Source organism: Rattus rattus, chromosome 13 (assembly GCF_011064425.1).
Source record: "Rattus rattus isolate New Zealand chromosome 13, Rrattus_CSIRO_v1, whole genome shotgun sequence".
NCBI classification, from domain to species: Eukaryota; Metazoa; Chordata; class Mammalia; order Rodentia; family Muridae; genus Rattus; species Rattus rattus.
In genome coordinates this window covers 21,636,578-21,652,368 of record NC_046166.1, presented here as the reverse complement: position 1 = coordinate 21,652,368, position 15,791 = coordinate 21,636,578, and the positions used below count along the sequence as shown (strand labels likewise).

Here is a 15,791-nt window from a genome sequence, read left to right as displayed (position 1 = left end):
GTGTGTTTCATACTCTCGTGTTACTGACTGCTGTTCTGAGTACAGGCGGGAGCTGCTAAGCATCAGCTTGATGCCCTCCACTCTCTCCTGCTCAGCCCCCTGTTCTCTTCACCATGCAATCTCTACGCGATTACCGCACAACAGGAAAACCCTGATCGCTGCTTACCGACTCTGTGGTATTCTGCTATAGCAGCACAGGTTAGGACAACGTTGTTTCATGACATGGCCCTGCTTTCCTGAGAGGTATATTCCTGATGGTCACAAGGCCTCTTTAGCCATGAAAACAAGCACATAGCTCTGGCATCTGGCTTTTTCCCCTCTAATCCCTTATATCACACATCAGACAACAGCTTGGCTTCCTTTAAGCTTCCTATCAGATCTTGGGCTTCCTCTTTTGCTCAACTATCATGTCCTCTGTGCTATACAAGGTTCTGGCCCATACAAGTGCCTGGCCTATCCTAGATGACATTAATTCTATATTAAGAAACAAGAATTTCATAAGGACATGGAAGTAACATCCAAAATCCCTTACTAGTCAATGGCAGTGGGGCTATTTCAGACATGTTTAATGCTGGCAGGGCCTCAGACCACAGCTTCGAGGAGAAGGTATGATAATCTTTGGGAAGACTAATCTAACAATGTTAGGGTAGGATAATCTTTTGATTAATCAGACAACAGCAGAGAAGTAGATCGAAATGAATATGAAAAAGAGCTTGGTCTCTTGACCTGGATGAGTTTAGTGGAACCGAATCTCACCACTTCTTCCCAGAGGGCGAAGAATTAAACTGGAATTACCCGACTCTCGCTATACAGTGAGAAGGAAATCATGGGAATACTTTTATATTCCTCAGCGAAACACTCAGGAAAAGGAAAGTAATGAATAAAGGTGAAAAGCTCATCACCAAGCCAGGATATTGCCCCAACCCTAAGTCATGTAACATAAAATTAGGATTAAAAAGTAAAAATGTAGGCACAGGTCTGAAGTGTTGAAATTGGGGCACAACCCCTTTGTACCTGCCTAATCATGCAATTCTGCAAAGTTTACCTTACAAGACACACCAAAATATGCACAATCTTTCAACATTAAAAATTAGTTAATATTGGTATCACCACAAGGCATGCTTCAGCAAGCACAGAGCATGATCACACTGGCTTGCTTACCTGGGATAATTTTGTTGTGGTGGCTGGCAGAAGTGGGCGGCTGAACTTCTTCTGAGAGCCAATGGCTGCAGGGAAAGGTGGTGCAGAAAATACAGCTGCCACACAGTTGATTTTGTTTATCCATCCCTGCATTTCCTCTGGACTCCTACAAGAGGAAGAGATATGTACGCTAGGATAGTGCTCTGTCCATGTAGAAAACACTTAGCCTTTTGCCTTCTACTGATTTAAAATGGCACGTTAAAATAATTTATTCTTAGTGAGAAACTTCACTGGTTCACTGGAGGTTACCATTCTCAACAGCGATCAGCAGTCACTGTGGGAATGAAAGGCCACAGGGGCTATCACTACTGAATAAACTGTAGCTCTCTCTGAAGGACATAGGCAAAACGGGATGTATACTTTGCAAATATCCATTTTCCTTAGAAGGTAGTCTAGGCCAAAACTAAATATTAATTATATTAATATTATCACTATTATATTAATATTATCAATAGTCATTAATTATATTATTAATAATATTAAAGTTAACTTTCCTCTTTTAGTCACAAATTATATTTTAAAATTAAACTCAGGCATACACAGTAAAAAAGAAATATAAAAAGGCATGTCTGACCAGTGCGAGAAAGAACTGAATTGTTTCCTCACATATTAACTACACATTAACAATGCAACCCAGTAATCCTAGTCTTAGGTAGGTGCACAAGACACACAAGATACCGATCACAAAGACTTATAGGTCAATATTGGTGGCATCACTCTTTAAAAATATCATTATTGTATATATGATGTGTGTGTGTGAGAAAGAGAGAGAGAGAGAGATCATGAGTATAGAGATCAGAGTTGGATCCTCTATATGGAGAGAGGGAAGAAGAGAAGGAGGAGAAAGTAAAGAGAAGGAGAAAGAGGTGTGTGTAGGGGAAGAAACGAAGACCAAATAAGAACAAAACCAACAAACGTACTGGGTTTGGAACAGCAGGACCCTCCAGTCTGCAGTCTTGAGCTTAAACACATTCGGCTTCTTCTCGTAGTCGGTGGCCTTGGATGCTAGAGCATGGTGCACACTGACTGCATTCTTCAAGTCTTCATCGGACAGAGACTTCTCGGGCTTATACTCATCCTGCACACAAAGAAAGCACAAGAGCATGAGCACTGTGGAGATCTGAATGGGAAATGAATGGAAAACCTTTTAGAAAAATCCATGGAAATACTAGGAAAGTAAAACGGGGAGTTCCAACTCTTGATAACTTTGTAAATTTAACAGATGATCCCATTTTTGAACTATGTGCAACGAGGCAGCACACCTCAAAAGGCATTATTTTAATAAGGCCAATATGCATTAATTAAGATAGACTGCTGAGGAAGGCTGGATAGAGACATACACATCCTCCAAGCCAGCAACATGGCCAGGGCCAAGAGGAAGTATGAGAGGGTTTCAGAAACAAATGGGCCCATGCAGAAGCTGACAGTTGCCTTCAACAGAACTGTCCTTATGGTAGAAACAATGTGTCTGAGCCCTTTATCTGAACACACTCCATGTTCCCCAGCCTATCTTTTGAGGTGGTTAATACTATCAAAACCAAAAGGAACAATGAAATAAAGGAATTTCTCTAGCTTTTCTGATGAGGAAAAAGACCAACTTAAGATAAAGCTTGACCTGTTTTTCTAAACAGGTATAAAATACATAAGGAAGGTGTCATATACATACAATTTTACTTCTTGGCAATAACTACATAGTTCAGAGTTTTCAAAGATTCTTTGTATTGATACCATCCAAATATAACAGCCAAACAAAACTTTGCTAGTAGAATAATAATCAGAATTTAAAATAGGTTTTTCAATTATTTCTAGTAGTTGTTGGCTTCACTGGAATAAATAAAGGATAAAACCAATATTAAAAAAAAAAACAAGAACCCGACCTATCTGCTGCTTGTGATACAAGCTGTGACAGTACACATTTCTGGACCTTAGGATCCATTTCTCATATATCATCAAAACCAAGATGTTTACCAAACTTATGTTTCTACTATAAACTATAACACCACACACACACACACACACACACACATTCACACACACACACTTGCACACATTCACATGCACACACACTTGCACACACACTCACATGCACACATACACACACATACACACTCACATGCACACACACTCACATGCACACATACACACACATGCACACACACTTGCACACACACTCACATGCACACATATACACACAAACGCACACACATACACATACACACTCACATGTACACACACACATACTCACATGCACGCACACACACACACACACCTCTTATTAGTGTCTCATAGTAAGCATACGAGAGGATATTAGCATTATCAACAACAACAACAACAACACACATACACGCACGCACACACACACCTCTTATCACTGTCTCATAGTGAGCATATGATAGGATATTAGCACTGTCAACAACAACAACAACAACAACAACAACAACAACAACACACACACGCACACACCTCTTATCACTGTCTCACTGTGAACATAGGAAAGAGAGGATGTTACTCCTCTCATTACAGGCTTTTTCCCCAGTTTTTTTAAAAACCAATTTTCTCTCACATTGCCCTGTTTTTCACCAATAGCAATCGAGATGCAAACAGTTCAACTATATTAATGTCTGGAACTTACTCAAAATGAATAAAAAAAGGCATGCTGAGTGTTGATTGTTAATGATCCCTATCTGCATTGAGCTGAGAGGCAAAGGTTTTTCCATTACTCATGAAGTAAATACCAGTAGCAACATAACGATTCCCCACATTTACAATAACATCTACAAGTTAAAGGACAACTTCCAGAATGAGATCACAAAGGGTCCTGGTTTATTAAGGCTCGGGGGTTATGATTTGTTGCTGACGAAGTCTTGTGGCAAGGTAAGATGAACAAAAGCCAATGAAAAGAGAACATTTAATGTAAACCGACACAATTAAAAACACATTGCGGACCGAGTTCTATTAGTGCAGTCTAGCTATGTTGGGAGGGCCCTTCGCACTTTTGAAAAGTCTTTCGCAGTGACTCAGCATTGTAAAGTCTATGACTCTCTTCACATGACACATTGTTGAGTAGGAGTTTAGAGTACAGGTAGCCGGAGTATAAAATCCCCTCTAGCCCCAGGACCACACTGAGCATACATATACATACTCCTGCAGGCATGGCCCTGCAGCCAGTGCACTCTGTTTCTAGATAGGAAGCTGAGAAAAAGGGAGGGAGAGAAATGATCAGCCCTGACCTTAGCCCAGAGAATTATACACGCCTCCATCCTTGAGCATGTCCTCCCAACAAACCGGGACCGGCCTGCTCAGGTGTTAGTCTAGAATGCTTGTGAACCTCTTTTGGTTCTGCGCTCTGTAACTCAGGCTTTACCCTCAACTCTCCCAAGTTTCGTCCTTTTCTATATGTATTTTTAAAAGATAATTGTTGATCTTATTTTTCATCTTTCTCCTTTCTTGATCTTTTGTGGTGAGATCTACTGCATGCTCTGCCCTGTTTATAACTCACTAAACAGAAGACAGGCCAGCCTTAGTCTACAATAATCCTCCTGCCTCTGCCTCCCAATACAGAGATTAGAGCTGTGTCCTACCACAGCCTGCCCATTTTCTTCTTTAATTAAGGAATAATTAAGGCTGTACATTTTGTTTGAGTATGAGTTACACACTATAACACAGTTTAGAAATAAATCGTGTCTCTCTCTCATTAACCTCTGGTAGTCTATAGTTTTATTTTTGTATATGTTCTTTGACCTTAGTGGTAGATGTGCCTAAAGCTTTAATTGTGTGTCGTTATATATTTTTATTTGTTGGCTTACGATCAGGGAATGTGGTCTATAGTGTCTATTTTCCATTCAGTTATTAAAGGTATTTATGTAGCATAGAGCGTGTTGATTTTGTTTATGCTCCTTGAAAAGGTACATTATTATTAGATAAGTGAGCTTTTAAAATCAAACATACTGACTAGTCTCCTCCTGTCCTTACATGTTTTCCCACTGTCCATCCCCTTCAGAGAACACACTGACCTCTCCCACTTTCTGCAGAGGAAATGTTGAGTTCTCCTTTTATGCTTAATAACTTCCATTTTTACAAGTTAGTCTCTATACAGCTTAGTGCATTAGGGTTTAAGTATTATCGATTTTAAGACTATGCACTATCTACTATTTTTGAGTATTTTTCTACCAACTTTTGTAGTTACTCATGTAAGGTGGAAATTCCAAAGATATCTTCCACACAAATGCTGTATGTTTTTTAAAACTCATCACACATATTTACACGACTTTTAAATCATTTTATCTCAGCCTTCTTATTCTCACATGGCTGGAATACTTTAGTACGCCTTATTTTGAAATCTTACTAAAATATATTTATTATGAATTTTCTGTTTCAAGGAACTGTATTTTGCCTTCCATGTTACTGCTTGCTCTCTTTGTTCTTTTGGATTTGTTCCATGGCTCACTGCTCACTTGCTTTATTTCTTTGTTTCATCTTGATAAACCTTTTCTTATCCATTTGATCTCTCAAGCATTTTCTTCATGTGGGTCACATACTCTCATTCTACTCAAGTACCTTTCAGGGTATTTGTGACAGGTATAGAAATGGATATAGAATTCTCAGTTGCAGTCTTTCTGCTCATACGCATTACAGTCTGCACGTGAAAGTCTTTCTTAATTTACTTTCCAATATAATAGAGTCCAACGGCATTCTGATTCTGTGTGCTGTGGATAGCGTATGTGCATGTGGATGAATATGCTAGGCACAGGTGTGGAGGCCAGAAGTCAATGTTGGTGTCTTTCTCAATCACCCTCTACCTCATCTTCTGAAGGTAGAGTGTCTCACTGAATTTGAGGTTCACTAGTTCATCTGGGCTGGCTAGATGGAACCTCAGGGTTCTTCTGTCCACCATTCCTTAAGCCAATGCACTGATGTTACAAGTACATGGTACCATGACTGGATTTTTTGTTGTTGCTGCTGCTGTTACTGCTGTGTGTGTGTGTGTGTGTGTGTGTGTGTGTGTGTGTGTGTGTGTGTGTGTGTGTGTGTGTTGGGGATCTGAACTTAGGTCTCTACTTGTATAGCAAGCACTTAATACACTGAGCCATCTCCCTATTTTAAGTTCCTTTTCCTCTTACATTTTCTAGTAGGAATCTCATAGACATTTGTCTTTATTCGTGGCATTCGGTAATTTTTGCTTGGCTGTACTTTAATTTCTCATCTACCTAGTCTAAAAAATATGAAATCTCGCCGATTCTCTTTCTGTGGCACTAAAATGGCTGGCTAACTATCACTGCAGGTAAACGACATAACTGCACACAATGGTAATGGTTGTTCCAGAGACTTAAGGTCTCCAACTTAGATGTACCCAATACTAACTGACAATTGTCACACACTGCCATGGTAATCTCTTCATTCTCTCCTGGCAAGTGGACACAACAGCCTTAACAAACTGTGGTTCGGAATATGGATATCTGGAATTAGAGCTTGTATGTTCAAATCCCTGCTTCTGATAATGTCTTTGTGATCTTTGATAAGTTAAACTTACTAATCTTAGTTTTTTCTCTTACAAATTAGGGAAAATATCTCTATTAGTGGAGATGATAGCTTTAGTTTGTTCTTTCAATGATCATCCTGACACTGGCCCATTCCCTTTCGTATTCTTTAAGTACCCCTCGAGGTGGTCATACCTAGTCTTACAGTTTTACCTCTCACCTATATTATAGTATCTAACAAACTGCTTGAATTAATAACAAGCAAGGCCAGTTGTTTTCTATTAGCACTCAATGACTTTAGCACTTGAAAGCATTTGGTGCAGCTTCCCTCTGGTAATGTTTTCATTTAGAAGTAAGTGGAAAGCACAGTATTCTCAGACGGCTGTGAACCGCAGTGAGTATAAACTGCACATTTCCTATGGCTCCTGCAAACACAGGCTGACGGCACTTGCCATCTTTGTTCTCTTCCGATGCTTTGTTTTAATATTAGTTCGTTCCCAGTCTACTGCACATGTTTAGTTCCCAGAGTCCCATGCTCATCTCATCGCAAAGTTGGAAACTCACTCTAACTCCAGCATGTAGATGCTGAGCCTTTTGGTAGTGACTGAATTAGGAGAGCAGGGAGGAGTCCTCTGACTTCTAAGGAGAGGGAGAGCATCATAGAAACACACCTGTCCCTGCCATGGTATTAGTGTAGTTTAGAGAGCCCTGGTCAGAGCCCATGTTTCTAGAACTAGGAGCCAAAACTAAGCTCATTCCTTTGCAAATGAGCTCACATTAAAGCATTATTACAATTCTCAGGAGCTGACTCATCAGCCTTTAGACAACATTATTTATCCCGAGGCAGATGGAGGCATGCTAAGGCACATTCCAGTTCATACTGGGAAGAATGTTCGACACAGGGCAGAAATGGAAGCTGGGCTCTGTTTATTGGGATTAAACTGACATTAGGGGCTTTAAGTCTATCAGTGTGTACAGCTAATAGTAAAACAATGTTATCATCATCTTAAATGCAAGGCAGTAACAATAAGATACATTTGGGTAACCCAACCTTACTCAAAAGAAGGAGGAAGGAGGAGGAGGAGGAGGAGGAGGAGGAGGAGGAGGAGGAGGAGAGAGGGAGGAGGAAGAGGAAGAGGAGGAGGAGGAGGAGGAGGAGGAGGAGGAAAAGGAGAGGAGGAGAGGAGGAGGATGGGGAGCAGCAGCACCACCACCACCACCTTCACCCGCAATGATAGCAGTGCTGGGAAGTATGGGGGTACTCAGGTTGGCAATAAGAGTGAGAAGAAGTAACTTCAATCCATCCTGATAGCTTCAGCGTTTACTGCTTAAGCTACAGGACAGGATTTAAATGATAGGGTAGGGAAGGAAGGAATAGGCACAAATTATTGTAATCAAACCAATTCAAACCCAAGACTGTTTGCTGTGGAAACTAGATGTAAAACAGAGAGGATGATAAATCCAATCAAGACATTTTCTATAAGGGAAGAAAAGGCTCCATGACATGCAATTACAACCCATTTTCTCCAACAAACGAAGGTGAAAACGATGCCTGCAAACCCGCCACTCTCCCCGTGTTCCCTACAATCTGCATTGCTCTGTAGCATGACTCAGGAGAGCACTCTGCCATCCTCACAAGCAGTCACCCTGTGATTTCACAAGGCTCTTATTACATCCATCTAGGGCATGCATTTCAGAGTTCTTTCCCTTATAATGTTTGTTAATTAAAGCTTCTGTGAATTCACACCACAATACCCGTAGGTCCACAAATTACTGCATCAGGTTTGAAAATTTTCTGTTCTCAGGTACTATAAAGTTCAACCTAGACAGGGGCAAAACCCATCAAAAGCAGAGGAAATCATGCTCAGGTTCTCTTCCTGTCAAAGCACTATCTACTTAACACCTTATTAAATAGTTACAATTGAGACATGTAATTTAGAAGGCCTAGCAAGTGGAAATACTCTTGATGACCACTGAAGACAATGAGAAAAGACCGTGACCATTCCCCAGCTTATTGCTATGAGGCTATAACAGGAATATTGGTAGCTAAGGCGGGTATGATTACAATGACTGAGGTGTTAACTGCTATCACTCGCAGACCACTTAACACATAGCCATCCCTGCCAGCTTTATGTCACAGTTAGAGAGAAAGGCTCGGTTTCAAAAATCACAAGAATACTAATGCACTATAGCTCCTAAGTTGTCCCATAATGCTTGGTTCTTGCACGGTACTAATACTTTCTATAATATGATAGTTATCTTTTGAAAACTCTAGTATTTTCAGTTATTTTTCTAATACCGCCCAGTTTCATCTGTTTTTATTTTTTTAACACAGCACTGAGAAGGTATGGCTATCTACAAACCTGGGCAGGAGACACAGTAGCAAGTCAAACGAAAATATGGTTTATTAGACTAAACTAAGCATATATGTGAAAGTCACAAATTTAAAGCTGAAAGGAGGCTTGAGTCTCATTTAACCTAATTTTTTCATACATGACAATGGTACAGTAGAAAATGCCCTATGTTTCTGTAGAAAGGAGACTCCAGGGAACAGCCAAGGAAAGCAAGATGATGCAGTTCCCTGTGTGTTTGTTTACTTGGTTGCAGACAGAGTCTGTCTTTTACAGGACAAGACTATGGTGATCCTGGTCTCAGGAAGATTCGTCTTTGTTGCCACTGACAACCCCTCAGTCCACCTCCTGGGGCCCTAACCCTCATAGTGGGACTTGAACTGCTCTCTCCCAGTAAGGCCTTGGGTTTCAGTGAGACACAGGAAATTTTCTAGGATGAATTTGACAAGTGAGCCGGATTTAATGAGTATGAAGTTACTTGGAAAGAGAGTGAGAACAACTGCCCTTGGGAAAAGATTGTGGGTTCACTGACCAACATCTAAAAAATAAAACGAAAATAAAAACAAAGACGTCTTAAAAATAACTTAAGGGGAACTAAAATTTCTCATTATCTACTTTCCAATAAGTACAGTGTCAGGATGGTGCAAGAGTCCGTACCAGACTTAACTAACAAGCTGCTAAAGGCATGCTTGGGGCACAGCGGGTGTGGAGAGGGAGAGAGAAAGGCAGGGGAGAGGAGAAGGGAGGGGGAGGGGAACAGGGGAAAGAAGAGAGGGAGAAAGGTGGGGATGAAGAAGGGAGGGGAAAAGGGAAAAGGCAGGAGGGGAGAAATGAGGGGGGGAGTCAGAGACTGAGACCTCTAGAGGCAGCAAGCACAGTGCAGTACTCAGGTGCTGTCAAGCCTGACAATTTACATTCGATCCCTTTGACTCACACACAACAGGAAATAACAGAACTGGACTCCTGCCTCTGACCAGCACATATGCACCATAGTGTGAGCACATGCACACAAGTCCAAAATAAATTAAAGTATGTGTGTGTTTTCAAGGCACACTCATTACTACACTGTTGTCAGGACTGACCATCGCTCACACCGAGTTCAGGTCCTGGGAGGGTAAGTCAATAGAAAACTCAGGTATTTCCCTCTGTATCTTTCCCATGATTGGAAAAGGTGTAGTAATGTCTACCGAATGTTAGGATGGGATAGAGGAAATAAGCTGAGAGAAGAACAAGGAGACAAAGGAAGGAAAGGAAGGAAGGATGGAGGTGTATGTGGAGAGAAAGGGGAAGAGGGGAAAGCAGCAGATGGGAACAAGGAGCCCGCATGGTTTGGACCCACTATCTATTTAGGCAGGGGGCATAGCCACTACATGAAACAAACAAGATTTCTGTTAGCTGGGAATCAAACAGCAGCTGGATTTTTAGAAGAATCTTCTAGATCACAGCCTAAATGTTTAAACCCCAAGGACCAGGCATGCTTCCAGCTGTAGTATCTTATTAAGAATTTATAGTTTAAAAACAGTGATTATAGGAGTTGGGGATTTAGCTCAGTGGTAGAGCACTTGCCTAGCAAGCGCAAGGTCCTGGGTTCGGTCCCCAGCTCCGGAAAAAAAAAAAAAAAAACAAACCAGTGATTATATTCTATTACTCACGGAGAGGACACATTTATCTACTGCACTGGGTCATTAATCTAAATTAGGATGCATGAACCTTGGGTGAGATCACAGCTCTCCTTTGGGAATGAATACTAGGCTTCAAAACCCATTTCCCTGCTTCCTTTAAAAGTATCAACCATTGTACATTGAAAATGATTCAGTGTGGGTATGTAACCTTTGCAAAGCATGAAAGGTCACAAAGTCAGCACTTTCATAAAAGGAAATAAAATATCTTGAGTGTACAGGATTAGTAAAAGAGCCAGAGGAGGTCTGGCCAGGATCAGCCTGCCTTAGGCACTATGGAGTTTATTAGTACATGAGCTCTGGGAATCATCTTTGTCTTCTTCCTGCCTAGCCAGGATCATTCCTGATTCTAACTATACTTTATAATAAAAGAGAAAGTGGGGAGGAGCCTTGCAAAGCTTCTGTAAGGCAAAGGACACTGTCAATAGGAAAAAATGGCAACCAACAGATTGGGAAAGGGTCTTTCCCAATCCTACATCTAACAGAGGGCTAATATCCAAAATATCCAAAGAACTTAAGAAGTTAGACTCCAAAGAATCAAATAACCCTATTAAAAATGGGGTACAGAGTTAAACAAGGAATTCTCAACTGAGGAATACTGAATGGCTGAGAAGCACCAAAGAAATGTTCAAAATCCTTAGTCATCAGGGAAATGCAAATCCAAAAAACCCTGAGATTCTACCTCACACCAATCAGAATGGCTAAGATAAAAAACTCAGGTGACAACAGATGCTGGCAAGAGGAACACTCCTCCATTGTTGGTGGGATTGCAAGCTGGTACAACCACTCTAGAAATCAGTCTGGCAGTTCCTCAGAAAATTGGACACAGTACTACCTGAGGACTCAGCTATACCACTCCTAGGCATATGCCCAAAAGATGCTCCAACATACAACGAAGACACGTGCTTCACTATGTTCATAGCAACCTTATTTATAATAGCCAGAAGCTGGAAAGATCCCAGATGCCCTTCAACGGAGGAATGGGTACAGGAAATGTGGTACATCTACACAATGGAGTACTGCTCAGCTATTAAAGAAATGACTTCCCACAAAAGGGGTTAACATACTGTATGCACTCACTGATAATAAGTGTATATTAGTCTAAAAGTTTGGAATACTCAAGATACAAATCACAGACCACATGAAGCTCAAGAAAAAGGAAAATCAAAGTGTGGATGCTTTAGTCCTTCTTAGAAGGGGGAACAAAATATTCACAGGAGGAAATACAGGGACAAAGACTAGAGCAGAGACTGAAGGAAAGGTCATCCAGAGATGGCCCCACCTGGGGATTCATCCCATTTGCAGCCACCAAACCCAGCCACTATTGCTGATGCCAAGAAGTGATTGCTGACGGGAGCATGATATGGATGTCTCCTGAGAGGCTCTGCCAGAGCCTTAGTGATACAGAAGAGGATGATCACAGCCAACCATCAGACTGAGCATGAGGACTCCAATGGAGGAGTTAGAGAAAGGACTGAAGGAGCTGAAGGGGTTTACAACCCCATAGGAAGAACAACAATATCAACCAACCAGAGCCCCCAGGGCTCCTGGGGACTAAACCACCAACCGAAGAGTACACATGGAGAGATCCATGGCTCCAGCCTCATATGTAGCAGAGGATGGCATTGTCTGGCATCAACAGGAGGAGAAGTCCTTGGTCCTGTGAACACTTGTTTCCCCAGTGTAGGAGAATGCCAGAGTAAGGAGGTCGGAGTGGGTGGGTGGAAGCGGGAGCATCCTCTTAGAAACAGTGGGGGTGGGGAGGTGGGAGAGGGAGGATCTTGGAAAGGGGTTAACATTTGAAATGTAAATCCATAAAATATCCAATAAAAAAACCCACAAACTGAACTAAACCAACTCAAACTAGAATGAGACAAACCGTCCCCTTTCTAATGGACTTTTATAAAGCCCTTGACACAGCTCAACACAACCCTTTGAGTCAGAAAAGAAATGAAAAGATTGGCATGAAGCTTAGGACTCCCAGTGTGATGATATTTCCACATTGGTTCTCAGACTCCAAAATGGTTAAGTGTGTAAATATTGCTACAGCCCCAATTCTGGTGTTGTATCTCAGAGGTTCAACCCTGAAGGACTCCAAATGTTGTACTATCTTACCTATCCAAACATATCCCTTTTACCTGTGTTATTTTTCTAGATTCTAACCTATACTTATTTATTTATTCATTCATTTATTATTTGTTTGTTTGTTTATGGTAGCGATGGAGATTGGCCCAGGGTAAATGCTATGCCAGTGAGATATAACCATAGTTCTCATCTTGTTTATCAGGTTACCTAGTGGGTTATTCATAGGATGCTAAGACTTCACTAGCCACCGGTTGCTTAAGATTGGTCTTTTCATCTCCACTGTCAGTCCCAGCTCTGTGAGGGGTCGACCGTATGTTCATCCCTTGCCTAGCCTCCAATGTGAAATTTTATCAATGAGACTGACATCACTCTTTGGGTAGTCTATAGGTTAAATTTGAGATGATGGCAGAGAGAAGAGACCTAATAGTGCAGAGAAGACTGTGTATAGGGTAGAGAAACTCAACAAGACTTACCAGGAGAAAATGACAGATGGAATTCATTTTCCTCTAAAGAACACTCAATGAGAAGACTCAGAGATTAACTAGAAATGAGACAGACATTGGGATCTGCTACTTGCAAAAGTTGTAGGCAGGAGACACCAGAAGAGGGCACAGGAAGTTGTCGATATGCTCCTTGCCTTGTGTCATCAACTCTTCTCTAACTGGCGTCTAGCACCTGTCGCTCCATCAAACCTTCTATAAATAATTTTCTGGTTTTTGAATGCATGTGAATGGTCTACTTCCTCCTTTATGAGAGGAGAATGTTCCCAACATCTCTGATGTCTGGAATATCAGTTTCTCTTCGCTGTTTTAGTTCTTTGGACACTTCATTCAAGCTCTGTAAGTATGTTTTGTAATGTTTCCCCTGGTAAATACAGTGTCTGTGTACCCTGGTTCTATCTTCTCAATCTATAAAATTTAAGTGACATCATCTCATTCCTATGCTTTGAATTATCAATAATTTGTTGCTGAGTCTGTAGACTATATTTCTAGGCATTCTCCTTGGTTCCAGATCTGAATATGCATAATTCATACTAGATAGCCACTTCCAATTCCACAGAATTTGAAATGCAATACCATAGTTCAAATTCATCCACTAGATCCTTCCCTGTTAACGTGCCCTAGTTCAATCTAGTCTGCACACACCAGTGAATCTGCTTCTAGGTCAATTTTCACACTGCACAAAGGCTAATGCTTCTAAACTGTAAGAACTGTCAGTGTCCACTTCACACAACGGCTCCACATTCACTCAGACTCAACTCCTTCATCTAGCTTGTTAGGCCTTTTCAACCTGTCCCAAACACATTTTTATTCCACTGATCTTGAAGCTACCCAAATGAGCTATGGTTTCTCATCTACACGTCCACACAAGCCTGTCCCCGTTGGATCCCTGTATGACTTTTATTTTCCATTTGTCATTTTAACGTAGGCTCAGTTATCGCTTTCACTGACATCGCTTCCATGACCTTCCCTTCTTTACTGTGTGTTGGGTGGTACACACTTCTCCATGCTTCAATGGCCTACTTCGTTCTTCAGAGCCTTGATGGAATCCAATTATTCTTATTGTGCTTAAAGTTTTCAGACAGAGAACTGACCTCTCCAACACTGTGTTACAATCTTATCTGTCATTTACAGTATTGAAAAAGTCCACCAGGGTCTTAATCCTAAAGATGAGACAACCTTATCATCTTACTTCCTAGTTAACATTATTGTCTCCTGCACCCGATTGGTAGCTTGTGAGCTCAAGTTTACATTAGTGAATACGTTACTTATACTTAAATGTAAATCTGAGAATAGGAAAGGTTAGGTTTGACATTAAAAAAAGCTAACATTGGGGTGTTGGAGGCCTGTGTGCCATGGTGAATGTGTGTTGTCAGAGGACAAGTCTATGTACATATATTTAATTGTATGATCAGTTGACATATTTATTTATTTATATTTATCAAAAATGCATTGGTATTTTACGGGCATGTATGTCTGCTTGAGGGTGTCAGTCCTTTGAACTATAGTTGTGAACTACCTTGTGGGAACTGGTAACTGCTGGGCTATCACTAGAGCCCACACATGGCATATTTTCTAAGTCAGTTCTCTTCTTCCACCTTTATGTAGGTGCATGGATCAAACTTAAGTTGCTATTCCAAGGGATATTTTCCTAGGAGGAGTTTAGAAGGGTGAAGGGGAACTCCCTAGGGATCCACTCTAGACTAACAAATTTCTCATATTAATGTTTAAGAAACTGCTGTATCATGTGGCCATGCTAAGGAGACAGTGATACAGCGGGTGATACAAGCACACAGGACAGCTTACAAACTTGACAGGTGTGAGATATTAAATTAACTCTTGACATTCTCTTTGGGAAGCTTACTTGACTGAGACAAAGGAAGGCTGGGAGCTGGGCAAATGAAGACAGAGAACTGAGAGTTTTTTCTCTGTATTTTAACATAGAATAAAACTTAGTTTTTCTGATAATTTACGACTTTTGTTGGCTTGGTTTTTTTGGGAGAGGAAAGTTTTATTATTCAATCCTAATGAAACTCAAATTGTACTTTCTTACATGGATAGAAATCATTAGAGGCTATTTCATAGTTGAAAACCTTGGTGAAAGGCTTGAGGCAATGGCAGAGCAGTGGCAACACTGCTGTTCCACGGGCACAGGGGCTCTGTGCTTGTGCATGGTGTCTCTGTGGCTACAGTCAATGGCGCATTAGTGGCTAGCTATCATGTCTCTTTAGGAGACCCATTTTATTCGCAGAAGCCAGTAAGCAGAACCCTTGTTTTGTCTTGTCTCTGCAACGCTCTCCAGTATACTGGCAGCCATCTTGGGCTAGGATGCAGTGATGCAATGATACCTGACCAGAGTGGGGTGACCTCTCAGAAGGGAAGACCAAAGTCACTGATGCCAGGAATCTGGACAGTGTAAGACAAGAGAATGGATGCAGACTAGTGACCTTCAGGTGAGATGCTAAATTCTAAGGCCTCAGTATCACACTTACCATACAC

At 41.1% G+C, this 15,791-nt stretch overlaps 1 protein-coding gene across 2 annotated transcripts in view; it reads right to left on the bottom strand.

Moving 5' to 3' along the window:
* Psd3 (pleckstrin and Sec7 domain containing 3) overlaps positions 1-15,791 on the bottom strand; it is a 373,120-nt gene that overhangs the window by 28,414 nt on the left and 328,915 nt on the right. For both annotated transcript variants that reach the window (XM_032918497.1, XM_032918495.1), the window contains 2 exons: positions 2,121-2,278; positions 1,162-1,306 (listed from right to left, as the gene is read on the bottom strand). In XM_032918497.1, coding sequence (XP_032774388.1) covers positions 1,162-1,306; positions 2,121-2,278 — 303 coding nt within the window. The remainder of the gene's footprint in view (positions 1-1,161; positions 1,307-2,120; positions 2,279-15,791) is intronic.